Here is a 26452-nt window from a genome sequence, read left to right on the forward strand (position 1 = left end):
CTGTGTTACTTATGACTATTTTTTATGCTCTATAAGTTGGCAGTGGCTATTTCCCTCTATCTCTGTGTGTTGCTCTCGGTATCCTTAACCAACACCTATATGCCACCAAACTCATTGTCATTGGTGTGTCACGTCCGTGCCTGTTGACAGTCTTACATATTTTCTTGCCTAAAACCATTTTTTTAGCCTTGTTGGCAGTCTATTGTTAACCAAGAAACTAGTCGAAAAACCACTTATGCTCCCTTATCCCCTTCCCTCCCTCTCCCATCCCTCTCCCATCCCCCTTCCCTCTTCTGGGCCCCCTCTCCCTTCCCTCTTCTGGGCCCCCTCTCCCTTCCCTCCTCTGGGCCCCCTCTCCCTTCCCTCCTCTGGGCCCCCTCTCCCTTCCCTCCTCTGGGCCCCCTCTCCCTTCCCCCTCCCTGGTCAGGCTCCCTGGTCAAGCAAGCTAGTCTAAACTCCAGTCCTGCAAGGAGTCACTTGGCCTCTATGCCTGGACCAGTCTGGAATGGCTAGCATACTCTTATCATTGTGTTCATGCAAATAGGGCTCAAAAGGTTTCTTATTTGATGTAAATTCTCAAGGGAGTGCATTTTCCGAATGGCCAGGAACTACTTAGGAAATTAGAGCAAAGTCCGATGAAGTTTTAAGTCAGAGGACAAGGTGCCCGGTCAAGGAGTGGACCAAATCCAGATCTGGAATGGACTCTTCTCTCCTCTGATGGACGGACGCTTTCAGCCGTAAACAGCTATGATGATCGAAGTGTGAAAGCTGTGTGAAATGACTGGCAACAATATTGTTTTCTTTAATATGATTCATAATTGGTTAAGGCAGTCTTGTTTTAGAATATGTTGAATGGGTAGATTAAAGAGGGAAAACAAAAAGAAATTAGGTGTTACTACTTTCTCACAAAGTTTATTCCCTTTCCTAATGTGAATGAATTAGCCCTTTACAGATATCAATTTGGTAATCATCCTGGCAAATATACAGAAATGGTCTTCAAACTGAAAGTATGGTACAGTGATAGCTGGCATTAAATAGTGCTAAATGTATATCCTACTGAAGTCAGGAAAGCTAATGCTGGGTAACATTTGTTTGGGCTCTGTTGACTTGTAGCTTTTTGCTTTTTAACCCCTTGATAACGGGTGAAGAAAACTTAAAAAAAAAAAAGCTATGCTCTGGCGATCAATGGTATATCAAGCCGAATCACTGCCTCGTAGTGTTTTGGCGCGCCACTGCAGCGTACAGCCACATGCCACATTTCAAGCAATTTGTTTTCATGTCTATAGACGTGACCTGTTGAGAAGGGGTTAAGGTGGTAAAAATATGTGTGATGTAGCAGCTGAGAAAATATTTAGAATATTCAAGCAAGTATTTTGCCAGGGGGAATGTAATACTGACATGCATTTTGTGACATTACATAAAAGTGACAACCAGCTTTCATGGTCTTGCAAGTACTAAAGATAAACTCTAGCAGCACTAGGAATAGCTTCTGATTGCAGACTATAAGAAACATATAATCTATGCTACAAGTCCTTTCTAGAACTTGCAATTTTAAGAGGTTGCTATGCAGTAACACATTACATTCTCACTTTCATCTCTCATGTCTGCATTGATGCTTGGAAATACTTGTAACATTCCACTTGGTGGCCTTTTTTGAATTCCCCCTTTTTTAGGTTTAAGAGGAGCTTTGCCTAAGTAAAAGCTGTACTTTTTCAAATATTGAGTTTTTTATATTTTAAGTTTACTTTGTTTTGAATTTTTGTTTAAAAAAAAATTCTTTATTGCACACTTTTAGATAGTGAGTAAATGTTTACTTTGGAATGAGGTAGAATATTGATGATTTTGATATCATGATCCATGGATAGATATCAGAAACATAAAGATAAGAAATGCAAAATCAGTTATTAGTGAACTTATATTACTTTAGAATTTATTTCCAATGTTTATTAACTGTTTACCTCTTCCCCAAGATGCAGGAGGGGGCGGCCTGGAGACGGTTGTTGCCGTCGCCGAGGTGCCGCACGTCACCAGATACCTTCTGCGTATCACCTCAGTCATGCTGGAAGATGATGACGACCCATCGACAGAACTGCAGTCGGCCTTCAATAATCCCCATAACATTGAGATGATCCGTAAATTTGTCACAGATCCTCAGACAAAATCGGTTCTCATTCAGAGATGTGCAACCAAAGGTATAATCTTCTATTCACTGTATGTTTATTTTCTCCAAATACGTTTTGTGAATATGATATTTGCATTTTCTGTTTTCTGTTTGCTAATCATTGTTTATCTTGCTAATGTATTTTGTCTTCCTCTTTTTAATACAGAAGAGACCGAGGAAGGTGGAGAAGTAGAGGAGGAAAAGGATGTGGTTTATCTCATCAGCGTTGGGGTACAATTCACATCCATCAAAATGAACAGGTTTGTCTCTAGGCTGTGTCATGCTTGACAGTTCTGTAGTTTGGTTTTATAGTTGTCTTTAGTTACTGCATAATACTTGAAGGGAGTGTAACTGTATTTGAGGATTGAAAGTGATAGTTTATGAGTAATTTAATTCATCCCTGTATTTTTTGTTGTCAATGCTTCTATAAAAATTTGATGGTTTGTGTTGAAAGTGTACAAGGCATTGACATGGAGCTTTATAGGTGATAAGGTTTAAAAGCCAAACTTCGGCCAGAAAAAGAATTATTTGTATCTACATTTATGTGCTGAAGTCTCTCCTTTATGAAAGTTGTGTGTGCAGTCCCATGATTTACTCCAAAACTTAATTTGCAGTATTCTATGCATCAAACGAGGTGGTGTCGTCGAAGCTGACAAGACCATCTCCTCACAGCTGAGAACATTGAATCTCAGTGATGGTTCCCCCTACGAGACACTTCATTCATACATTGCAAATGCTGTTGCACCTTATTTTAAATCTTACGTCAAAGAGTCAGGAAAGATCGAGAGGTAAGGGCTGAGATTGCTGAAGAGTCTTCTAAATGAGTGGAGAATCTGTTTGAAATGAGTGGATATATTCAGTTTTGTTATTTTTATTATATTTCCTATAACGCACTTCTTTACTACTTTTGTTACCAATAGGGATGGTGATAAGATGGCTCCCTCAGTTGAGAAGAAGATTGCAGAGCTTGAAATGGGCTTGCTACATCTGCAACAAAACATTGATATACCAGATATTTCATTGCCTATACATCCAACTGTTGCTCAGGTTGGTTTCCAAATGTTAACAAATGTTTGTGTCTGTCACTTGTATTTATTTCTCTTATCTATCTGTATATCAATGTCTATCTCTGTCTGTATAGATTTTATTATAGGGCTCATTTACAAATTTTCTCAACACATAACTGGTATTTTCAAGAGAACTCAAACTTTTGTGAAATGTTACTAATTTAAGTTTCTTCAATCTTAATAAATGTCCTGCATTTGATAATGGTTTATAATTCAGCATCCTCATGAATCAGCCAATCGGCTTTTTGATGCATCTTGTTTTGTGAAGTGAAACCTAGTTTTATATTTGTTTTTCAGTTCCTTAGTTCTGTAAGGTTGTGTACATAGCCCATGACTTTTTCATTTCCTCCCCATATAATAGCATAATCTGTAAAGAAGGGCATATGGGTAACTATTTAAAATTCATCTCTATGAATATATACATTTTTTACCTCTTTTTTTTTTCTTCAGGTGATTAAGAAGTGTGCTGATGAAGGGACCCGCCCAAAAGTAGCTGACTTTGGGGACAGGGTTGAGGACTCAAACTTCCTCAATCAGTTGCAGAATGGTGTTGCAAGGTGGATCAGAGAAATTCAGAAAGTAAGTTAAGACAGTTGTTTCTACTTTGTGTGTATGAAGTAAATGAACCACTATTGAAATATGATAGTGGATAGAATTCAAAGGTATTTTATTTTATTTGAATGTTTTTGCTTTCAGGTGACCAAGCTCGATAGAGATCCATCCAGTGGCACAGCCCTACAGGAGATTAGCTTCTGGCTGAACTTGGAGCGTGCCCTCCTCAAGATTCAGGACAAAAGGGAAAGTCTTGAAGTTGCTTTGACTCTGGATGTCCTGAAGCACGGGAAGCGCTTCCATGCCACAGTCTCTTTTGACACTGACACAGGTGGGTAGGAGGAGGGACATGTGTGAATGTGACTTGTTGTAGACAATTATTAAAGTATTTTAAAACTGACACGCTAACAGGTATAAAGTTGTTTTGAAAAAATACCCTTTATCATTTCACAGGTTTGAAGCAGGCCCTGGCCACAGTGAATGACTATGCTCCTCTCATGAAGGACTTCCCTCTGAATGACCTTCTGGCTGCCACCGAGCTCGAGAAAATCCGATCTGCAGTCCAGGCAATTTTCAACCACTTGCGTAAGATAAGGTCCACCAAATACCCAATCCAGAGGGCTCTTCGACTTGTTGAGGCCATATCCAGAGATCTGTCTTCTCAGATCTTAAAGGTGAGATTCACAATTTGAAAATTGTAATTTATTCCATTTAGTGGTTATGAAGTTTTGACCAATTGTTATGATGCTAGAAACTGCAAACATTTTAAAAACTTAATTTGAAATGCTCTAATTAGTGTTATTGCTTTTTCCTTATATTCAAACCTGTTATTTAATGCACAGGTACTTGGAACTCGTCGTTTAATGCACATTGCCTTCGAAGAGTTTGAGAAAGTTATGAGTCAGTGCTTTGATGTGTTCATCACTTGGGATGATGAATATGAGAAACTGCAGGGTCTTCTAAGGTAATTTTTATGCATTTGGAAGTACTATATTTTCAAATATATTCATAGCTTTCAGTTTCTAAGTTTGCTATGAAGGCTGGAAGACTAATATATATTTATTGCCTGTTTGGATATTATCAGAGACATTGTGAAGAAGAAGAGAGACGAACAGCTGAAGATGGTGTGGCGTGTGTCCCCAGCCCACAAGAAACTCCAACTGCGCATGGAACAGATGCGCAAGTTCCGCCGTCAGCATGAACAGCTGCGGACAGTCATCGTGCGAGTTCTGCGTCCCTCTGTGGTGAAGACAACCACTCTAGCTGATGGAGACACTGCAGAGCTCAAGCCTGAAATGGATGCAGCAGATTTGAATGCCATTGAGGAGGTGTGGTTGGAAGCTTGTTTGTTTTTGTTGTATGGGAGGTGACTAATAATGACATGTCTGTAGGTAAATGAAAGTATATTATAAGAGGATTTCTGATGTTTCAGGTGAATCTAGCCTATGAGAATGTAAAAGAGGTTGATGGGCTGGACATCAGCAAGGAAGGTACAGAAATGTGGGAGGCAGCATTGAAGCGCTATGATGAGCGTATTGATCGAGTTGAGGTAAGTTAAGGCTGTTGTGATTCTTCAAAAAGGTGTATACATACATATATATCTTTTACTTGAATTTGCTTGAATAGTCTGTGGAACTAACGGCTGCCCCTCTGTTTTTCAGACTCGCATTACAGCAAGGCTGAGAGATCAACTAGGAACTGCAAAGAATGCCAATGAAATGTTCCGTATCTTCTCGCGTTTCAATGCTCTGTTTGTTCGTCCTCATATACGAGGAGCTATCAGGGAGTATCAGACGCAGTTGATACAAAGGGTGAAGGATGACATTGAGAGCCTTCACGAAAAGTTCAAGGTAAGAAGCTTATCAAGAAGGTTGCTTATGACTGGTGTTTAGAAAAAAAAAAAAAAAAAATTGTGAAACTCGAAGCTATAGTCTGTAATTCCTTGTTCATCAGTTTCAGTAATAGTTTTAATATCTGTTTGATTTCCATTTCTTCAGGTCCAGTATCCGCAAAGTAAGTGTTGCAGGATGAGCCACGTCCGTGACCTGCCACCTGTCTCTGGCTCCATCATTTGGGCAAAGCAGATTGACCGCCAACTCACTGCTTACATGAGGAGGGTAGAAGATGTCCTGGGCAAAGGTTGGGAGAGCCATGTTGAAGGGCAGAAGCTGAAGGGGGATGGAGACTCCTTCCGACTCAAGCTCAACACCCAGGAGATATTCGATGACTGGGCCAGGAAGGTAAGGAGAACTGCTGTCTTTATGGAAGGTTGTGCTGCTCTTCACTGAAGCTCTGATATAGTCTTCAATATATATATAGTAAGCTTTGAGACAGTAATCTTTACTAGAAGCTCAAATATCTGGAATCTTTAAAATTACATTAAATTTTTCTCTTTCCAGGTTCAACAGCGCAACCTGGGTGTATCAGGGCGTATCTTTGCAATTGAAATGCATCGATCCAGAACGGGAAAAGGTAATGAGTATAAGCTGAAGGTCAACTTCCTACCTGAAATTATTACTCTCTCAAAGGAGGTAAGTTTCATTCATACTTTATTCTCTCTCTTTTTTAGTACTCTGATGTAAATCTGCTATGTCTACCTCAATTGCTTTATCAGTATTAGATGATTAAAGTCTTATGAACAAGTATAGCCGACTATTGTTTTTACAATCTGTAGATTATTATGAAAGATTTTGGTAAAGATTTTAGTCTGAACAGCTCTTATTTTTCACTTAAAAGACAATGATTAAGAAACACTAGATATGATATAATGCAGTTAATTTTGAAAAAGAAGTAAGAGCTACTTCAGTTCATTTTAGTTATCTTAAGTGAAAGTGTCTCTTAGAGGATTAACTCTTATACTATTTGTAGGTGAGGAATCTGAAGAACTTAGGGTTCAGGGTACCACTGGCTATCGTTAACAAAGCCCACCAAGCAAATCAGCTCTACCCATTTGCCATCTCTCTCATTGAGAGTGTCCGCACCTACGAAAGAACCCTGGAGAAGGTAAAAACTAATAAGCCCAGTATTGTTTTCATTTATTTTGTGTGTGTTATGATATTGGCATCAGCCATTTTCTTTTGCCCACTTTGGGCTGAAATCATTACAGAGTTCCTGGAAATAGGTCAAAGAAAATGGAAGTGCTGACATCCAACCAGCTTTACCAGTGTAGAGAAAAACCACTTCAAATGTTACCATTAACAATAATGCTTTTGTGTGAATTGGAGTGGTATTTTTTTTCCTTTTTTTTTCTACTTATATATATTTTTGTGATTTGAGGTTTTCCCAGCTTGCTCGTGCTGTTGATAAATGCTGCTGGCCAGTTTGCTGCGTGTGAATATTTGAAGTGGCTTTTTTTTGCGCCACAGGAGGGGCAGGACTTGGGCTTCCCGTACCTAGAATAATTCATGAGAATGGGTAGCTTTTGGCTCATCAAGGTGGATTTTTTTGATGCTACAGGTTATAATCAGATACAATTGTTAATTGTAGTTCAACAGGTTATTTAAACACAAAAGGCAGTTGAAGTTTCAGGATTCATATGTGAATATAATGTTGGAAAGAAGAACATGTGCTATGTTTAGATACTTTCAGATGTCTGTTAGATGTAGGGGATTAGAAAAAGAAACAGACAGACAAAACAAATAATGTCTCTGAGAAAAATAGCTACCCCTTTTTTTTTTTTCTTTTCAATTCCCCCTTCAAATACCCATAAATATTATGCCAATATTCATGGAGCATAAAACATCACAATAAATAACCCTCCCACAACCATTACTCAACAACACCGACTTCTCTACTCTCTCGGTGATTTATAATTGACAATTACTGTGGTACCACAGCTGTTGTCGCGGGGTGGACCACACAGCCCTGCCGTCAAAGCGTCCCTGTTGGTATGTTCGTCTTGTCAGAATCTGTGTGGCTTCATCAGTGTAACTCTTTGCCATATAACCGCGCTCTCTCTCTATTTGTTCATCACAAAACCACACTGAGTTGTCCCCAACTTCTTTCCCCCCCCTCCCTCTCCTGGCCCTTACATGACAGTCATGCAAAATGATGATTAGAATCAAGAAATTTGATGAGTATTTGTTGCTTTATTATGTTTTGTTTACTTTGAGAACCTCCCTTGCTATCTTGGTAGAAGTTATGGTTTATGTCAAAGTTTTAATAGTTGTATAGTTAAGCAATATAAAAGAAGAAAAAAAATGCATAAAGAATGATATTCCCATGACTGGCCATGTGGGGGCTGAGGTAATAATCTCGATATATCCTTCACTGATTTTTTTCTTTTTTTTCTTTTTTTTTTTAACATCCCTCTTGTACACTGGCATTTCCCTCCCTCTTGCTTTAGCCTTCTAAGCACAGAGACTGATCCTTGTTGTAATAAGTCTCCGTAGCTGTAAACACATGATCTAAATATGAAAATTAACTGATTAACCTGAAAATGCCTTCTTTTTTTTTATTCTCTTCGACTTGAGATAAAGATGGAGCACTTTGCTTATCCAGAAATAAAGACCTAAAGCTATAGTATTCATTAATAAATCTTTAATATTGTTATTATTTGGTTATTTATTTATTTATTTTTATTATACCGTGAGTTTTTCGTAGAATTGAAAGAATTCTCTGCCTCGTCCCATTAAGTGTGGAATGGCAGTGTCTGTCCCATGCTTAGGCTTTCCCTGTCTGTTGTGTCATCCCCAGCTTAATGATCCCTTGGCTGCATTTAATTATGTAATTTTTAGTACTTTGTAGTTTATTATGGAGATTTCTTAGCAACTTAAAAATCTGAACATAAAGTTGGACATGATATAATTTCTCAATTTCCAAATAACAGAAAATGAATAAAGGGGAGGAGATTAAGATTGTAAAGAAAAAGAGAAAAAGAAAAAGGAAAGAAAAAAAAAAAGAATTGTGGAAACATAACACATGATTATCCTACAGTTTCACTCCCCTGTATTATGGAGCTTGTTGGAGCACTATGTGGTGGCTGCGCATGGAGTGACGAGGATGTTGATCTAATTGCAGAATCCAAGGGTGGTTCTGTTTGACCAAAGAACATTGGAAGTGTGACTGCATGGAAGGACTACTAACACTGTCAAGAGTCATGCATGCTGGTTTTTCAAAATGGGCCTGTATTTTTGTTATTGAGAAAGTTGTACAGTGAGTTAGCTCTTTCTCTCTCTTCCTCTCTCTCAGCCCATAAGAAAAAATGTGCACCATTGTTAAATCACGTGAGGATAGGCAGTGCCTCGCAGATAAAGTCGGTGCAAATGACTCTTTTTATTTAATTTTTTGCCGATAGTGTTGACATGTCTTTTGCTCGGAAATGTATTGCTTAACCAGCATGGGGATTGTGATGCGATCTCAGAAAATGTCTTTTAACAAGTGTTTTGATACAGCAGTAAATTATGATCTTGAGGAACGTTACTAAACCAAACCATCTTTTGCAGGTAGATCCTAGAATTTTAAATCTCAGCTTTTTTACTCGTCTTGAATATTTTGCATAGTAGATTCTATGTTCCACTGCTTTTAGTTTTGAATTATTGTGTATAGAAAAGCAAAGAAAAGAAAGCAGTTTTCTAGTAATAGAGATAAATTCAGAAAGAGATAATTTGAAGAATGTAGACTATCAAGTTCAATTTGCACCAAGTCATGAAAAAAGAAGTCTTCGTGATAGACAAACTAATATGTAAAGTATAAGCTAATGGTCTTGTGCAATTGGTTACAGATGGAGGACAAAACCAACATCTTGCTCCTGGTAGCAGGAATGAGAAAAGAGGTTCAGGGACTTCTATCTGAGGTAAGCGGAGAATGTACAATTGATGGATTGATTTGAATGTGATTGCTGAGTCTTCTTTTGGAGACTTTATTTGAGAACATGTTGGGATATTTTATGAATATAAAGATTTTATGTTAGCCAGTTGAGTGATTGTCAGTAGAAATTTGTTAGTAAGTATAAAAGATCTTGAAATTATAGCACAGTATTCTTTATATTTTGTTGAAGCATACAGACTTCAATTTCTTTTTTTCTTCTTTTTCATAGGGTATGTCACTTGTCTGGGAGTCATACAAGCTGGACCCCTATGTTCAGCGCCTGGCAGAATGCGTCTTCACATTCCAGGAAAAGGTAAGAAGAGTGTTGTAACAGATTTTGAAAGTCTAGTATTGTAATAGTTTTTGTTCTGTTTTATAGATCAATGTTCTTGAGAAGTCTACTATTCCTTTTGAGAATGTCTAAAAAAAAATTATTATTTCAGGTGGACGATTTGTTAGTGTTAGAAGAACAGCTGGATGTGGACGTCCGGTCCCTTGACGTGTGTCAATATGCACACTCAACCTTTGCAGAGATTCTTAACAAGATCCAGAAAGCTGTTGATGATCTGTCACTTCACCAGTACTCCAACCTTCACATCTGGGTGCAGAGGCTTGATGAGCAGGTGATACTATTGACCTTTGAGTTTTGATGAAGTTGGTAATAAGTAGTTTATAATACTGACTGGTATCATAATTAGAGATTTTCTTCTTTTTTTTATCAATGTTTATATTTTTTGTGATGCCTTACCTGGCTTCTAATATCCATCTTAGCTGAAAATATTTTTGTAGTGGCAATTGGGATTATTTTTTGTCTTGTTCACCCACAGGTTGAGAAGAAGCTGGCTGGTCGTCTGCAAGCAGGGATGCAAGCTTGGACTGCAGCTTTGCAAGGACAGAAGGATGAAGATATTGATATTCCAATGGACACAGACACACCCGACAAGCCTATCCATAAACCAGGCGGAGATCCCAAGGTTAGTAATTTGTTACAAATAAGATATCGGTTTGAGAGCTTTACCAATTAAAAGACAAGAAAATTTAAACTTTTTGAATTGGGTTACCTCCATTTTTAGTGGCTAGGGCTAATATTTCTAATACAACAGAATAAAGGCAGAATTTTAAAGGGTCCCCCACTCTTCTAGTTTAGTAAAAGGCTCTGATGCTCCTTCCAGATCACGCAAGTGGTGCAAGAGGTACGCATCACCAACCAGACCATGTACATGCATCCCACCATTGAGGAGGCACGCTACCAGATCATGCAGCAGTTCTTCAGCTGGCAGGCCATCGTCACGTCACAGAACCGCATCCAGAGCACACGCTACCAGGTTAAGGAAGTCTAGATTTGTTGTTTTGAATACTGCTTGGTAAGATAATTGATAGAGGTATTAATTTACTGATGCATGTTGAAATGCATATTGTGTTTCTAAAGAGTTTGAAATTGTGTTTTTAGTATTTTTGAAGAATTCAGATTTTTCCAGTGAATTATCAGATTTAATATCTTGTTAGAACAAATAACAAAATAAATAAGAATCTTGGACAGTTACACTCCAAAATGACAAAATCCAAAAATTATGTAGAAGAAACTCAGCTTACTGATTCTGTTATAGGTTGGCCTAGATCGCCCAACCACCCAGGTGTACCGCAACTTGCTGATCAAACTCCCAGATGAGCATTCATACATCAAATCAGCCTATGCTGCAGTGGATGCTGTTGTAGATGAAGTCTCAAACTACGTGAAGGAGTGGCTTCAGTACCAGGCCTTGTGGGATCTTCAGCCAGACCATCTCTATGGACAGCTGGGAGATGATGTGGCAAAGTAGGTTTTTTGTTTTTATCTTTTTCATTTTCCTCTTTGTTTGTTTTAATTATTATTTATTTATTTGATTATGGCAGTGATGTTTTTAAAATTATGTATATAACCAGTCTTGGTTCTATGTGGATAGTTTTTTATGTGTGATGTAACTGTAGTCTTAAACATATATTGTCTGCATTAACTAGGTGGATGAAACTTCTCCAAGATATCAAGCAGTGTCGCACAACCTTTGACACTTCTGAAACCCGACGTGGTTTTGGCCCCATTGTGGTGGACTACACCAAGGTTCAGAGCAAGGTGTCATTGAAGTATGACTCGTGGCACAAGGATGTCCTGAGCAAGTTTGGCCAGTTGCTGGGTCAGGAGATGACACACTTCCATGCACAGGTAAGGTTCTTTTTTCTAATTTTTGTTCTGTTATACAGTTCAATTCAGCAACTTTCTTGCTGTATCTTTGGAACAGAAGAATCACTGATCTTTTCAAGGGTTTGTCTTAATTGTTGTATTCTATGTATCCAATGAGTGCATTGTTATTTTTTATTTATTTTTAGGTTTCCAAGAGCCGCAGTGAGCTGGAGCAACAGAGCATTGATGCTGCCAGCACCTCTGATGCAGTGACACTCATTACCTATGTGCAGTCACTCAAACGCAAGATGAAATCTTGGGAGAAGCATGTAGATATGTACAAGGAGGGCCAGCGCATCCTGGAGCGCCAGAGGTTCCAGTTCCCTAACCAGTGGCTTCATGTGGACAACATTGAAGGTGAATGGGGTGCTTTCAATGAAATCATCCGCCGCAAGGATTCAAGCATCCAGACCCAGGTTGCATCACTGCAGCTCAAGATTGTTGCTGAGGACAAAGCAGTAGAGTCACGCACCAATGACTTCCTGCAAGACTGGGAGCACGGAAAGCCCGTTGAAGGACACATCCGTCCTGATGAGGCTCTCCAGCGCTTGCAGATGTATGAGAGCAAATTCACAAGGTTGAAGGATGACCGTGACAATGTAGCCAAGGCCAAGGAGGCCCTGGAGCTGCAAGAGCCTGGTGCACTGAACACCTCAGAGGACAGAATGACTGTTGCATATGAAGAGCTACAAGACCTGAAGGGAGTATGGGCAGAACTGGCAAAGATCTGGGAGCAGATTGATGAGATGAAGGAGAAACCGTGGCTGTCTGTCCAACCAAGGAAGCTCCGAGCTCAGCTAGACCAGCTGCTGACACAACTGAAGGACCTCCCAGCTCGCCTACGCCAGTATGCCAGTTACGAGTATGTGAAGAGGCTACTGCAGAGCTACACCAAGGTCAACATGACAATTGTGGAGCTCAAGAGTGATGCCCTTAAGGAACGTCACTGGAAGACCTTGATGAAACAGCTGCATGTGAACTGGGTCCTCAGCGACCTCACCCTCGGACAGGTCTGGGACATTGACCTAATGAAGAATGAGGCCATCATCAAGAATGTGATCATCACTGCACAGGGAGAAATGGCCCTGGAAGAGTTCTTGAAGCAGGTGCGTGAGTCATGGCAGAGCTATGAGCTTGACCTCATCAACTACCAGAACAAGTGCAAGCTGATCCGTGGCTGGGATGACCTGTTCAACAAAGTCAAGGAGCACATCAATTCAGTGGCAGCCATGAAACTGTCCCCCTACTACAGGGAGTTTGAGGAAGAGGCTTTGACCTGGGAAGAGAAGCTCAACCGCATCAACTCCCTCTTCGATGTGTGGATCGATGTCCAGCGTAGGTGGGTGTACCTTGAGGGCATCTTCTCTGGATCATCAGACATCAAGGCACTCCTGCCTGTGGAGACATCAAGGTTCAGCAGCATCAGGTAAGCCTATTAAGGGTTGCATAGTCTAAGAAAAGAAAAAATGATAAATAATGTAGGAGTCTTATTTATTTTGTGTTAAAGAATGTTTCATATGCTCTGTAAATATAACTAAATTTAATTCATTTTCAGCACTGAATTCTTGAATCTAATGAAGAAGGTGAGCAAGTCTCCCATGGTGATGGATGTATTGAACATCCAGGGTGTGCAGAGGTCCCTGGAACGTTTGGCTGATCTACTGGGCAAGATTCAGAAGGCCCTTGGAGAGTACTTGGAGCGAGAGAGATCATCCTTCCCCAGGTGAGCTAAATTGCTTGTTGTTGTGTCAGTAGGCTCTTTCCTGTGGTTTGATCTTGTCATCATAATGATTGCTGAATTGGCCTTGTATTTGAAAATTGAGTACATCTACTAATGGATTCATATCATGGCATGAATTTATGAAGAGTTTTTTCATTGCATATTTGGCCTTTTATGAGGTTATGAATCACAGCGTTTAATTGTATTTGCTTCATGCAAATGACAGTACTAATAGCATATGTTATGTTTGTTAAAGGTTCTACTTTGTGGGAGATGAAGATCTGCTGGAAATCATTGGTAACAGCAAGAACATCCCTCGCTTGCAGAAGCACTTCAAGAAAATGTTTGCTGGTGTCACTGCCATCATCTTGGATGAGAATGAGACCATTGTCATGGGTATTGCATCCCGTGAGGGAGAAGTGGTAAGCTGTTTGAACATACAGGTTGTGACTGTAGAGAAAAGGGCTAAATGTACTTTAGCAGTTGGTTTATATTTGCCTTGCAAATAAGCTTTTTCTTTTTTCTTTCAGGTAAACTTCAACAAGCCTGTATCTACAGTTGAGAATCCAAAGATCAATGAATGGCTGAAACAGGTAGAGCATGAGATGCGCATGACCCTGGCTCAGAATCTGGCTGCAGCTGTTGCAGATATCAAGCAGTTCAAACATGGACCCATTGACACCCAGTCATACCTTCAGTGGTGTGACAAGTATCAGGCACAGCTGGTTGTGTTGGCTGCACAGATCTCCTGGAGTGAGGAGGTAAGGTGTAGCAGACATTTTTTCAGTATTTTGTCTGAACTTGGGCATATGTGCCTCTTAAACTAGGTCAGGATGCAGTTCATGCATTACTTTAAGCAATAATCACAAGTGTAGTCAGTCAAAATCCTTATATTTTTTTTGTATTATTTTTCATTATCATATGATTATTTGTGTTTGTTCATACTTGCATTGTCATGCATATATGCTTTTGGGAAGAAAACCCTGATATATGATGAATTGCTTTCAGGTTGAAGCTGCACTCGCTACTGCTGCCAATGGTGACTCCTCAGCACTGCAACAAGTGCTCGTTCAGGTGGAAGCAACACTGACTGTGCTTGCTGACTCTGTTCTCCAAGAACAGCCACCACTTCGTAGGAAGAAGTTGGAACATCTGGTGAGTATAGGATATTTGTGTTACTTTCAGTGTGTGAAATAAAGTGATATTGTTAACAGTGTCAAAGCAAAAAGAGTACTCATCCTCATTTTCTTTTGCAGATCAATGAGTTTGTACACAAGAGAACTGTGACAAGGAACCTAATCAAGAACAAGGTGTCAAACCCTAAGTCCTTTGATTGGCTGTGTCAGATGCGCTTCTACTTTGACCCTAAGCAGAATGATCCTCTGAAGCAGCTCAGCATCCACATGGCCAATGCCAAATTCAACTATGGATTTGAGTATCTGGGTGTTCAGGACAAGCTGGTGCAGACACCACTGACCGATCGCTGCTACCTCACCATGACTCAGGCTTTGGAGGCCAGGCTTGGAGGATCACCATTCGGTAAGTTGGGTGATGATTTACTTGTTCTTTCTTGAGAGAGATGCTCATTTGTACTTTTTTATTTATTTATTCATTTATTTATTTACTAGCTACTTGATATTGCTCTGGTATAATTCTGAAATGCTGTTTTGAATTATTTTATTTTTATTAATTCCCAGGTCCTGCTGGTACTGGAAAGACGGAGTCGGTGAAGGCTCTGGGTAACCAACTTGGCCGGTTTGTCTTGGTCTTCAACTGTGACGAGACCTTTGACTTCCAGGCCATGGGCCGTATCTTTGTAGGCCTCTGCCAGGTAAGATATTGATCTTTTTATGGATTGATAAATCTGTATTGCCAGTGAAGAGATACAAGACTTCTCTTATTAGAAGGGCTTAAAAGTTATACAGGATTGATGATAATTTCTTTCCAGGTTGGAGCCTGGGGTTGCTTCGATGAGTTCAATCGTTTGGAGGAGAGGATGTTGTCTGCTGTGTCACAGCAAGTGCAAACTATTCAGGAAGCACTTAAAGAACAGGCTGGAGCTAAGAGTGGCCAGCAGGGTAGGTCAAAAGAATTTGGCAATAGTGCAACACAAAAAGGTATTTTCTTTTTTTCTGGAGATGTAAATTGAGGAATATCTAAAATACTTTAACACACATTTGTAGATGTTCACTTAATTTTTCCCATTTTTCATTTCCACAGTGTTAACAGTGGAGTTGGTAGGCAAACAAGTGAAGGTCTCGACAGACATGGCCATCTTCATCACCATGAATCCTGGCTATGCTGGGCGATCCAACCTTCCTGACAACCTTAAGAAACTGTTCCGTTCCCTTGCCATGACCAAGCCAGACAGGCAGCTCATTGCTGAGGTTATGTTGTTCAGTCAGGGCTTCAGGTCAGCAGAGAAGCTTGCCAGCAAGATTGTGCCATTCTTCAAGTGAGTTCTTTTTTATTATTCATATTTTTTCATGAGGCATTGGTAAGTATGTGTTTGTGTTCATAGCTTTGTGTTATAATTTCTTAAGTATACTCTGAAGATGTTGGATTTTATAAATATTATAGTTACCAGATCAACAACCATTAAAACACATTTTCCCCTTTCTCACCAGGTTGTGTGACGAACAGCTGTCCAACCAGTCTCACTATGACTTTGGTCTCCGAGCCCTGAAGTCTGTGCTGGTGTCTGCCGGTAATGTGAAGCGTGACAGGATCCAGAGGCTAAAGGAAGAAATGAGGAGCCGTGAAGAAGAGAACATTGATGAAGGAACTATTGCCGAGAATCTTCCAGAACAAGAGGTCAGGAAATACATCAAAAAGGAATATTTTTCATTCTAATTTTATATGTGGGAGATGCATCTGTTACAGAATCCACAGCCAACAGTTCAGAGTAACCAGCCTAATTCCCTTCTAGTTCTGTTGCGATTAGAATGATTTGTTTGATATTTGCAGTGTCCTTTCATTACAGTCTTGCAATAAATTCTCTTACCCCTTCCAGATCCTGATCCAGAGTGTGTGCGAGACCATGGTTCCCAAGCTGGTGGCCGAAGACATTCCTCTCCTGTTCTCCCTTCTGTCTGATGTGTTCCCTGGCATTGAGTACACCCGAGCCCAGATGACTGGCCTGAAGGAGGAGATCAGGAAGGTATGGTTGCTCCTTTTTCAGTACTTGGATTGCCTTTAAATTGCAGATTGATGCTCTGTTGTTTTAGTACATTTTTGTTGTCTTTAACCCCTTCCCGACAGGTCACGCCTATAGGGGTGATAACAAACCGCTCAAAATGTGGCGTGCGGCTGTCCGCCGCGGCAGCGCGCCAAAATGCTCCGAGGCAGTGATTTGGCTTGATGTACCGAACTCACGCGCTCAAAGTCGGCGCGTTGCCGTGGTTTGCCAGAGCGTAGAGTTTTTTTTAAGTTTTCTACACCCATCACCAATGGGTTAATATGTGAATGTATTTGTTTTTACTTCCTCTGTTTCTCAGGTGTGTCGGGAGCAGTTCTTCGTGTGTGGCGAAGGAGAGGAACAAGGAGCCCAATGGATGGAGAAGGTATGTTCAAGAAGTGCTCCTTTATTTTTTCTCTTTTCTTTCTTGATTAAGGAATTTACCATTTGAAGTACAGTCCAGCAAAATGTAGGAATTCAATTGCAAAAAGGAAGTTGATTTGCTTGATCATGATTGCCTCTGATTGGTAACTCAGACATATGTTCAGTATTGCAACATATAAATCCAAAACTGAATTCTTACATACTGTGTCATTGCAATGTTGTTCAGTTTTGCTATAAAATCTTGTTTCACAATGATACGAGGTGAAGCAAAAGCACTTACGCCCATCCAGTGCCAGAACCCTTCATTCCTACACTGCATTAGAGTGGTTGCAGTCAGTGTAAATGAATGCACTAACAAATTTACAGTTTTACATTACAAGAGAGTAACCTAAAGTAAGATGAGAACATATCAAAAGCACAGTGTTTGTCTTTTGATATTTTTTCATACTTATGTGTACTGCAACACACACGAAGTATCCCTATCTGATTAAGAGAGATTATACCCTTTGCAACTGAGTAGTTAGTCTGATTGTCTAGAAATACTGATGAATTGAGTGAGTGTTCACATTAATAAAAACCTGTGTTGTCAGACCTATGAAGCTCTAGTGATTTCATCTGTAAAACTATTCTGTAGATACATAGGCTGTGATTGGCGTCATTACTGTCATCTACATATATCGAGCTCACTAAGCTTAGGCTCCATTCCACTCTCATGTCATCAAACTCTCACAAAAAGATTCCGTTGTATGAAGTATGGAACTTATACTTTTTTTTTTCTTTTGGGATGAACTAACTGGAAAAAGAAAGTAAAGAAAATATGCCTGACCTGTACTTGAACTTTTATGTAACTTTTCATGGTGGATATGCAGCAGTCAAGTTATTTTTGCAATTGTTGTGTTGATATGATACAAGAGATAGATATATATAATGTTTGAGAACTGTAATATGTTGGTATCTCCCTCCTGAAGATGAGTTATTTTTTTGATAACCGCATTAATGTTTGGCAGTTAATTTACAAACACTGTTTACCCCCATGTCTGCCAAAGGGGAGTATACCTGGGGAGGGCTGGTGCGAGAAGGTAAGGGCAACGCGGACCAATACACTTTGTCCAATGGGGGGTCTCTCGGCCTCCTTGTACTGCCTGCTCTCACCTGTGCTCTCACCTGTATTCTCACACCCACGCTTGCCGAATCTTGGCTCTCCGTTCTCTCTCTCCCTCCCCTTACCTCCCTCTGTCCCTCCCCCCCACCCCTTTGTGCTTGGTATAAACTTTTTGTTCTCTCTTAAGTCGCATTTTGAAGTCGGACTTTTTATTTGCTTGTGCCATAAAACTTGGTTTATTTATTTATTTTCATTTTATATATATACATATTTTGTTATGGCCTTAGAATTAATTGGGTTTGCTTTGCAATGTTCAACCTCATTTTCAATAGTGATATTGATGGTGAAAATTGATGCTATCTTGGATGTGAAATTACTTGTGATGAAGATCTTAATGCAAATCATTTGTGACTTTGGGCCACCAAGCACTATCCCCAACAGACATATTCTGCTGCCTTGTTTGCAAATAAAAAGAAAAGGAAAGAAAGAAAAAGATGATAAGAACCAAAAGAAATACTTTATATTCAGAAGCTTGTTTTATAAGAAAAGAAAAAGAAAAAAATCACCACAGTGTCAGGATTTCTACATCTTCCTCAGTTCTATGCTCTCTCTCTCTTTCCATATCCATATCCTTGATATATCTAGGCATCTTGAAGCCGTTGTCACTTAACTCTAGATTGCCTAGATATTCTCGTCACGCACCTTCATTGTGGAAAGACGGAAATGCTACAGCCACTCGTCATTCTCCCTCTTCACCCACCCACCCCTTTTGCGCAGGAATGTTCTCTATGCACTTGTAGTTGGGAACCTTTTTTTTTTTAGTTCTTCTTTTTTTTAAGTAGCTCATTGGATGCGTCTGTTTGTGGTGTACATACATACATACATACATACTATAATATGGTATACCATAGTATGTTCTCTTCTTTTTTCTCTCTCTCTTTGTCTTTCTCTCTCTTTTTCTCTGTGCATTCTGGTTTTTGTCATTGTACTACTTTTTCCTCTCGTACAACCTTGCTCTCTCTGAGAATGAGAATATAAGGTGGCTTTTGTAATTAATGGGATGTATATTTTTTGGTATATTTTTGAGTATGTAAATTATCTCACCCCAAGTTTTTTATGGTTTTTGTGATTTGAATTTTGGATTGTTATAAATACAGTATCTATATATTTTAAGTTTTACTTTGGGCTCCAGATTCAGAAGTAGCTTGTCTGGTACAGTTCACTTCTTTGCAATTTCACGTTAGAGTAGAAAGTTAATGATGGTTTTGGGTTATTTTGCAGGATAGTTTGGTTTCTTTATAAAAACAGAAAAAAAATTAAAGGTAATATATTTTTATAAGTAGTGACTTGTAATAGTGGATTGACTACATGTGTTGCTGAATGATAAAGCACACTTTTTTTTTTATTGATTAGGGAGATTATGTACCAACTAGTTACTGCCTGAATCTAGTATCTTCTTTATAGAGTATATATATAGATTTTTATATTATACTCTTGATATATTTTTCCAGTGTAGGAATTATTGTTATTTTTCTATTCTTCATAAGAATTCTGTCGACTATAAGATTCTGTATATATACATTTTTACTTGATGCAATAACTTCTAATTCGCAACTTGAGGATTAGTTCACTGCATTTCATGTAGTTATATTAATCTATGGTTTTGTAATTCTGTAATCTCTAAAATCCTCTTAAGTCATGCCTAAAAGAGAATTGATTTTACAGTCACGATCAGTTTCACTTGGATTTTACTTCAGAGTTGTGAGGCCAAAGGACTGATCGTTGCACGTTGTTTTTTCCAGGTCCTCCAGCTGTACCAGATCAGCAACCTGAACCACGGCCTGATGATGGTGGGTCCCAGTGGCTCTGGCAAGTCCACTGCCTGGCGTGTCCTGCTCAAGGCCCTGGAGCGCTTTGAGGGCATTGAAGGCGTAGCACATGTCATTGATCCCAAGGCCATGAGCAAGGAAGCACTGTATGGTGTACTAGATCCTAACACCCGCGAATGGACAGATGGTCTGTTCACACACATTCTCAGGTACTGTTCGACTTGCTCTCTGCTCTGATGGTGGTTATTTTTTTTGACTTGTCTGAGAAGTATAGCTTTCCCCGGGTTATTTATTTATTCTTTGTTAATGTGGGAAATTTATGTTTGCAGGAAGATCATTGACAATGTGCGAGGGGAGATCAGCAAGAGGCAATGGATTATCTTTGATGGTGATGTAGACCCAGAATGGGTAGAGAACCTCAACTCTGTCCTCGATGACAACAAACTGCTGACACTGCCCAATGGTGAACGTTTGTCCATCCCACCAAATGTCAGGATCATGTTTGAGGTAGATTATATTGCTTTGGTGTAAAAAGGAGTGATAATGGGAATGAATCAAATAACATCTTTGATTTACTGATGAGGAAGTCTTTTACCTTGTCATTATTGATTGATTGATCACAAAGAAATAAAGGCATCATTCAGTTAAGAAAATACATTGTAATTTAAATTCTTTGCAGGGTTTACATAATCTTTTCCAGATTTTTTTGCTTTGTTTGAGCACTATGCAGCTCTAGTCCTTTTTATAATTGGTATATATTTCTCTACAGGTACAAGACCTCAAGTATGCAACCCTTGCCACTGTTTCTCGCTGCGGTATGGTTTGGTTCTCGGAGGATGTTCTGTCAGTTGAGATGATCTTTGAGAATTTCCTCTCTCGTCTGTCCAACATCCCAGTGGAAGAGACAGAGGAAGATGCTGGTTTCATGAGGAAATCAGACAAGAAAAAGAACGATGAAATCACACCAACATTGCAGGTTTGTTGAATGCATACTCATTCCTTAAGGTAATTGAAAAGCATACAGATTTTACTTGGTTAGATATGATTTGCTCATGCATCTTTTAAAGGGATAGGCATGAAACCCAATCAAAATCTTTGCCACAGGTGCAGCGAGATGTTGCCGCTATCATAGCTCCTCACCTGAGCACTGACGGACTGGTTGTGAAGTGTCTGGAGTATGCAACCACCCATCTGGAGCACGTCATGGACTTCACTCGCATGCGTGCCCTCTCCTCTCTCTTTGCCCTGCTTAACCAGGCAGTTCGGAATGTGGTGCAGTACAACAATACCCACCCTGATTTCCCCATGCAGTCGGATCAGCTGGAGAGGTAGAATGTGTGAAATTTGTATTTGTGATTTTTTTGTGCTTTAATGATGCTTTTGATAAGAGTTTTATGAGTTTTTCTCTTTAGGGTATTGTTTACAATATTTAATATCAGAAAGGATCTGTTGATTTAAAAAAATATATATTTTCATCTTCAGATACATCCCCAAGGCCCTGATCCACTCCCTCTTGTGGAGCTTCGCTGGAGATGGCAAGCTCAAGGCTCGCTGTGACATGGGAGACTTTATCCGTAACTGTACAACCATCCCTCTGCCACCCAACGCCAACACCCCAATCATTGACTATGAGGTGGCCATCAGTGGCGAGTGGCTCCTGTGGTCGAACAAGGTGCCCAGCATGGAGGTAGAGACTCACAAGGTAGCAGCTCCTGATGTGGTGGTGCCTACAGTTGACACTGTAAGGCATGAGGCTCTGCTGTACACCTGGCTGGCTGAACACAAACCACTGGTCCTGTGCGGTCCACCAGGTTCGGGTAAGACCATGACCCTCTTCTCAGCCCTGAGAGCTCTTCCTGACCTAGAAGTTGTCGGCCTTAACTTCTCCAGCGCCACAACACCAGAGTTGGTTCTCAAGACCTTTGATCATTACTGTGAGTACAGGAAGACCCCCAACGGCATCATCTTGTCTCCAGTCCAGCTTGGAAAATGGCTGGTAGTGTTCTGTGATGAAATCAACTTGCCCGACATGGACAAGTATGGAACACAGCGAGTCATCAGTTTCTTGCGTCAAATGGTGGAACATGGTGGTTTCTACAGAATCGCAGGTGGGTCATCCATAATTTGAACTAGCATTGTTTATTATTTAAGTGTTAAGAACTTTGTATGAAAGAATCTGTAATATATAATAAATGACTATAATTTTTTTTTTTTTTTTTACATCAGATCAAGCCTGGGTTAAGCTGGAACGTATCCAATTTGTTGGAGCTTGTAACCCTCCCACTGATCCTGGACGAAAGCCCCTGTCTCACCGATTCCTGCGCCATGTACCCATTGTGTACGTGGACTACCCTGGAGAGACTTCACTCAAGCAGATCTATGGTACCTTCAACAGGGCCATGTTGAGAATCATCCCATCACTCAGGTGAGTGAAAGGATCATTGATATAAAATTCTCAAGTTTGCAGCTGCTAACTATATGAAAAACCTGGCAGCTCTGCTTCTGTGTTATTGTATCAGAGGGTGATACATTGAATGAATGATTACTGTAGTAATTTCTGCCTTATTTTATTTGTTTTGATTCAGGAAATTTGATTTAGTATTTACTCATTTTTCTTTATGCATTTCTGTTCATATAACTGTCATGTTCATTTCAGATCATATGCTGATCCACTGACCAATGCCATGGTGGAGTTCTATCTGCAATCTCAGGAGTACTTCACACAGGACATGCAACCTCACTATGTCTACTCCCCAAGAGAAATGACCCGTTGGGTTAGGGGTATCTGTGAAGCTATCAGGTAAATTTATGCAGAATTTAACATAAGGTTTTGAATGATGTTAAGCTATGAATATTTATGAAATGTTGATAATAGACAAGATATCATATATTTAGTTTAAAAATATATTATGTTCTTGTATTTTTGCTGCATTACATGAAATTAAACTGGTGAATGCTTTCCCCTAAAGGCCCTTGGAAACTTTGGATGTGGAGGGCTTGGTGCGACTTTGGGCTCATGAAGCCTTGCGGTTGTTCCATGATCGCTTGGTCAATGATGAAGAGCGCAAGTGGACCAACGAAAATGTGGATGCTACTGCCCTGAAGGTAAGGTAGAATTTTATAACTGATGACCAAGAATTTTGTGTTTGAAGATTCTTACTCTTCTATTATAGATATTAATAGACTGCTGACTTCAATTGTATTTTTCCCACCACAGCATTTCCCCAACATCACCCGCGATGTAGCCCTGGTTCGCCCCATCTTGTATTCCAACTGGCTGTCCAAAGACTATCTGCCAGTGGATCAGGAAGAACTCAGAGACTATGTCAAGGCTAGGTTGAAGGTAATTACTTTTGATTATAGTTGTCTGTTCTGATAAATCCACAACAGCCTTTTTTTTTATTCAATTTTTTAATGATTGTATGAAATGTTTTTCTAAATTATATTTTTCATCATGACAGGTCTTCTACGAAGAGGAATTGGATGTGCCCCTGGTACTTTTCAATGAGGTGTTGGATCACGTCTTGCGTATTGACAGGATCTTCCGCCAGCCACAAGGTCACTTGCTACTGATTGGAGCATCAGGAGCTGGCAAGACCACCCTTTCACGCTTTGTTGCATGGATGAATGGACTGTCAATTTTCCAGATCAAGGTCCACAACAAATACACAGCAGATGATTTCGATGAAGATCTCCGTTCAGTCTTGAGGCGTTCTGGATGTAAGGATGAGAAGATCTGCTTCATCCTGGATGAGTCTAATGTATTGGATTCTTCCTTCCTGGAGAGAATGAACACCCTGCTTGCTAATGGTGAGGTTCCTGGCCTGTTTGAGGGAGATGAGTACACAACTCTGATGACTCAATGCAAGGAAGGCAGCCAGAGGGCAGGTCTCATGCTCGACTCAAGCGAAGAACTCTACAAGTGGTTCACTGGTCAGGTCATGCGCAATCTGCACGTTGTGTTCACCATGAACCCATCTGCAGATGGTCTGAAGGATCGTGCTGCCACATCTCCTGCCTTGTTCAACAGGTGTGTACTCAACTGGTTCGGAGATTGGTCCAACGGGGCATTGTTCCAGGTGGGCAAGGAGTTCACCAATCGTATCGACCTGGACAAAATGAATTGGAGCCCACCAGACTACTTCCCAGTGGCTTATGAATGTCTGCCTGTACCCCCAACACATCGTGATGCCATCATCAATGCCTTTGTGCATGTCCATCAGACGCTCCATCGTGCAAATGCCCGTTTGGCGAAGCGAGGCAGCACTGTCATGGCAATCACACCAAGGCATTACCTGGACTTTATCAACCACTTTGTCAAACTGTACAATGAGAAGCGCTCTGAACTGGAAGAACAGCAGCTCCATCTCAATGTTGGTTTAGGCAAGATTGCAGAAACTGTAGAACAGGTTGAGCATATGCAGAAGTCTCTAGCAATCAAGAACCAGGAGCTGCAGGCAAAGAATGAAGCTGCCAACTTGAAACTCAAACAGATGGTGAAGGACCAACAGGAAGCTGAGAAGCAAAAGGTTGCCAGCCAGGAACTTCAGGAACAGTTGGAGGCCCAGACTGAGCGCATCAGCATCAAGCGTGAGGAGGTAATGAAGGACTTGTCCAAGGTAGAGCCTGCTGTGCAAGAGGCCCAGAGTGCTGTGAAGAGCATCAAGAAACAACATCTGGTAGAAGTGAGATCCATGGCTAACCCACCACCCATGGTCAAACTGGCCTTGGAGTCCATTTGTCTGCTCTTGGGTGAGGCAACCTCTGACTGGAAGACCATTAAGTCCATTATCATGAAGGACAACTTCATCAACACTGTTGTCAACTTCAACACCGATGACATGCCTGATGACATCAGAGAGAAAATGAGGAATAAGTACATCAGCAACCCTGACTACAACTTCGAGAAGGTTAACCGTGCTTCGCTGGCTTGTGGTCCCATGGTGAAGTGGGCCATTGCACAGATTGAATTTGCAGACATGTTGAAGAGAGTAGAGCCTCTGAGGAATGAGTTGCAAAGCCTGCAGGACCAGGCTTCTGAGAACAAGAAGAAACATGAGGATGTGAAGACCCTCATCAACCGCCTGGAACGTTCAATTGCAGCCTACAAGGACGAATATGCTGTACTCATTTCACAGGCACAGGCAATCAAGACCGACTTGGAGAATGTCCAGGCCAAGGTAGACAGGTCAATGGCTCTGATCAGGAACCTCAGCATTGAAAAGGATCGGTGGGCTGCCACTTCAGACACCTTCAAGTACCAGATGTCTACCATCATTGGTGATGTGTTGCTGTCTTCAGCCTTCCTTGCCTATGGTGGTTACTTTGACCAACAGTTCCGTCAGAACCTCTTCACTAACTGGTGTCATCACCTGCAGCAGGCCAATGTACAGTTCAGAGGAGACATTGCTCGCACAGAGTACCTGTCCAATCCAGATGAGAGGCTGAGATGGCAGGCAAATGCTCTCCCGGCTGATGAGCTGTGCACAGAAAATGCCATTATGCTTAATAGATTCAACAGATATCCATTGATCATTGATCCATCTGGTCAGGCCACAGAATTCATCATGAATGAATTCAAAGACAAGAAGATCACCAAGACAAGCTTTTTGGACGACTCCTTCAGGAAGAACTTGGAGTCGGCCCTTCGATTTGGTAACCCGCTCTTGGTGCAGGATGTCGAGAATTATGATCCCATCCTCAACCCTGTCCTCAACCGTGAGCTGCGCAGGACTGGTGGCCGTGTGCTGATCACACTTGGAGACCAGGTTTGTAGTAATTAATTTGTATGTTAATGTCTAGTATAATGTCAAAAATAATGGGACAATGATTGTAATATCTTTGTTATTTAGTATTGTACTATAGTTATGTAATGCATAATTAGCTACTAAAACACTTTTTGGAAAATGTAGAATAATCATATATTTCACCATTACAATAATTACCATTCTATCATTTCAGGACATTGATTTGTCACCAGCCTTTACCATCTTCCTGTCGACTCGTGACCCAACTGTAGAGTTCCCACCAGACATCTGTTCTCGTGTTACATTCGTGAACTTCACTGTGACAAGGTCCTCTCTCCAGTCGCAGTGCCTCAACCAGGTGCTCAAGGCTGAACGTCCTGACATCGATGACAAGAGATCCAACTTGCTGAAGCTGCAGGGTAAGAATTTTAGTTGTTAAAAAAATTAGAACGAGCATTTGATGTTTTGTTGGAACATTAGTTTTCTTTCAAGTGATGATATGTTCTAATACTCATATTCGTCTTTCACCTTTTTAGGAGAATTCCAGTTGAGGTTGCGACAGCTGGAGAAAAACCTGTTGCAGGTCCTGAATGATTCTAAGGGCCAAATTCTGGATGATGATTCTGTCATCACTACTCTGGAAACTCTGAAGAAGGAAGCTGCGGATATTTCCCTAAAGGTCCAAG

The 26452-nt window shown here is 40.5% G+C and overlaps 1 protein-coding gene across 1 annotated transcript in view; it reads left to right on the forward strand.

The window, feature by feature from the left end:
- Positions 1 to 26452, forward strand: part of LOC125033178 (dynein heavy chain, cytoplasmic-like) — a 32557-nt gene that overhangs the window by 899 nt on the left and 5206 nt on the right. Inside the window, 47 exon segments of the mRNA XM_047624532.1 lie at positions 1971 to 2192; positions 2328 to 2421; positions 2776 to 2949; positions 3082 to 3208; positions 3679 to 3807; positions 3925 to 4111; positions 4234 to 4454; positions 4623 to 4744; positions 4865 to 5108; positions 5213 to 5329; positions 5442 to 5630; positions 5778 to 6020; positions 6180 to 6311; positions 6649 to 6783; positions 7617 to 7667; positions 9503 to 9574; positions 9818 to 9901; positions 10032 to 10211; positions 10416 to 10562; positions 10761 to 10913; positions 11196 to 11404; positions 11587 to 11788; positions 11953 to 13232; positions 13362 to 13529; positions 13783 to 13948; positions 14057 to 14287; positions 14535 to 14681; positions 14783 to 15065; positions 15224 to 15357; positions 15475 to 15604; positions 15747 to 15981; positions 16154 to 16340; positions 16540 to 16686; positions 17024 to 17089; positions 18135 to 18167; positions 19993 to 20228; positions 20349 to 20526; positions 20789 to 20995; positions 21124 to 21347; positions 21502 to 22127; positions 22246 to 22444; positions 22676 to 22819; positions 22989 to 23124; positions 23237 to 23362; positions 23481 to 25787; positions 25981 to 26185; positions 26303 to 26451. Of these exon segments, the coding sequence (XP_047480488.1) occupies positions 1971 to 2192; positions 2328 to 2421; positions 2776 to 2949; positions 3082 to 3208; positions 3679 to 3807; positions 3925 to 4111; positions 4234 to 4454; positions 4623 to 4744; positions 4865 to 5108; positions 5213 to 5329; positions 5442 to 5630; positions 5778 to 6020; positions 6180 to 6311; positions 6649 to 6783; positions 7617 to 7667; positions 9503 to 9574; positions 9818 to 9901; positions 10032 to 10211; positions 10416 to 10562; positions 10761 to 10913; positions 11196 to 11404; positions 11587 to 11788; positions 11953 to 13232; positions 13362 to 13529; positions 13783 to 13948; positions 14057 to 14287; positions 14535 to 14681; positions 14783 to 15065; positions 15224 to 15357; positions 15475 to 15604; positions 15747 to 15981; positions 16154 to 16340; positions 16540 to 16686; positions 17024 to 17089; positions 18135 to 18167; positions 19993 to 20228; positions 20349 to 20526; positions 20789 to 20995; positions 21124 to 21347; positions 21502 to 22127; positions 22246 to 22444; positions 22676 to 22819; positions 22989 to 23124; positions 23237 to 23362; positions 23481 to 25787; positions 25981 to 26185; positions 26303 to 26451 (11378 nt within the window).

This window comes from Penaeus chinensis, chromosome 16 (genome assembly GCF_019202785.1).
Source record: "Penaeus chinensis breed Huanghai No. 1 chromosome 16, ASM1920278v2, whole genome shotgun sequence".
Classification (NCBI taxonomy): Eukaryota; Metazoa; Arthropoda; class Malacostraca; order Decapoda; family Penaeidae; genus Penaeus; species Penaeus chinensis.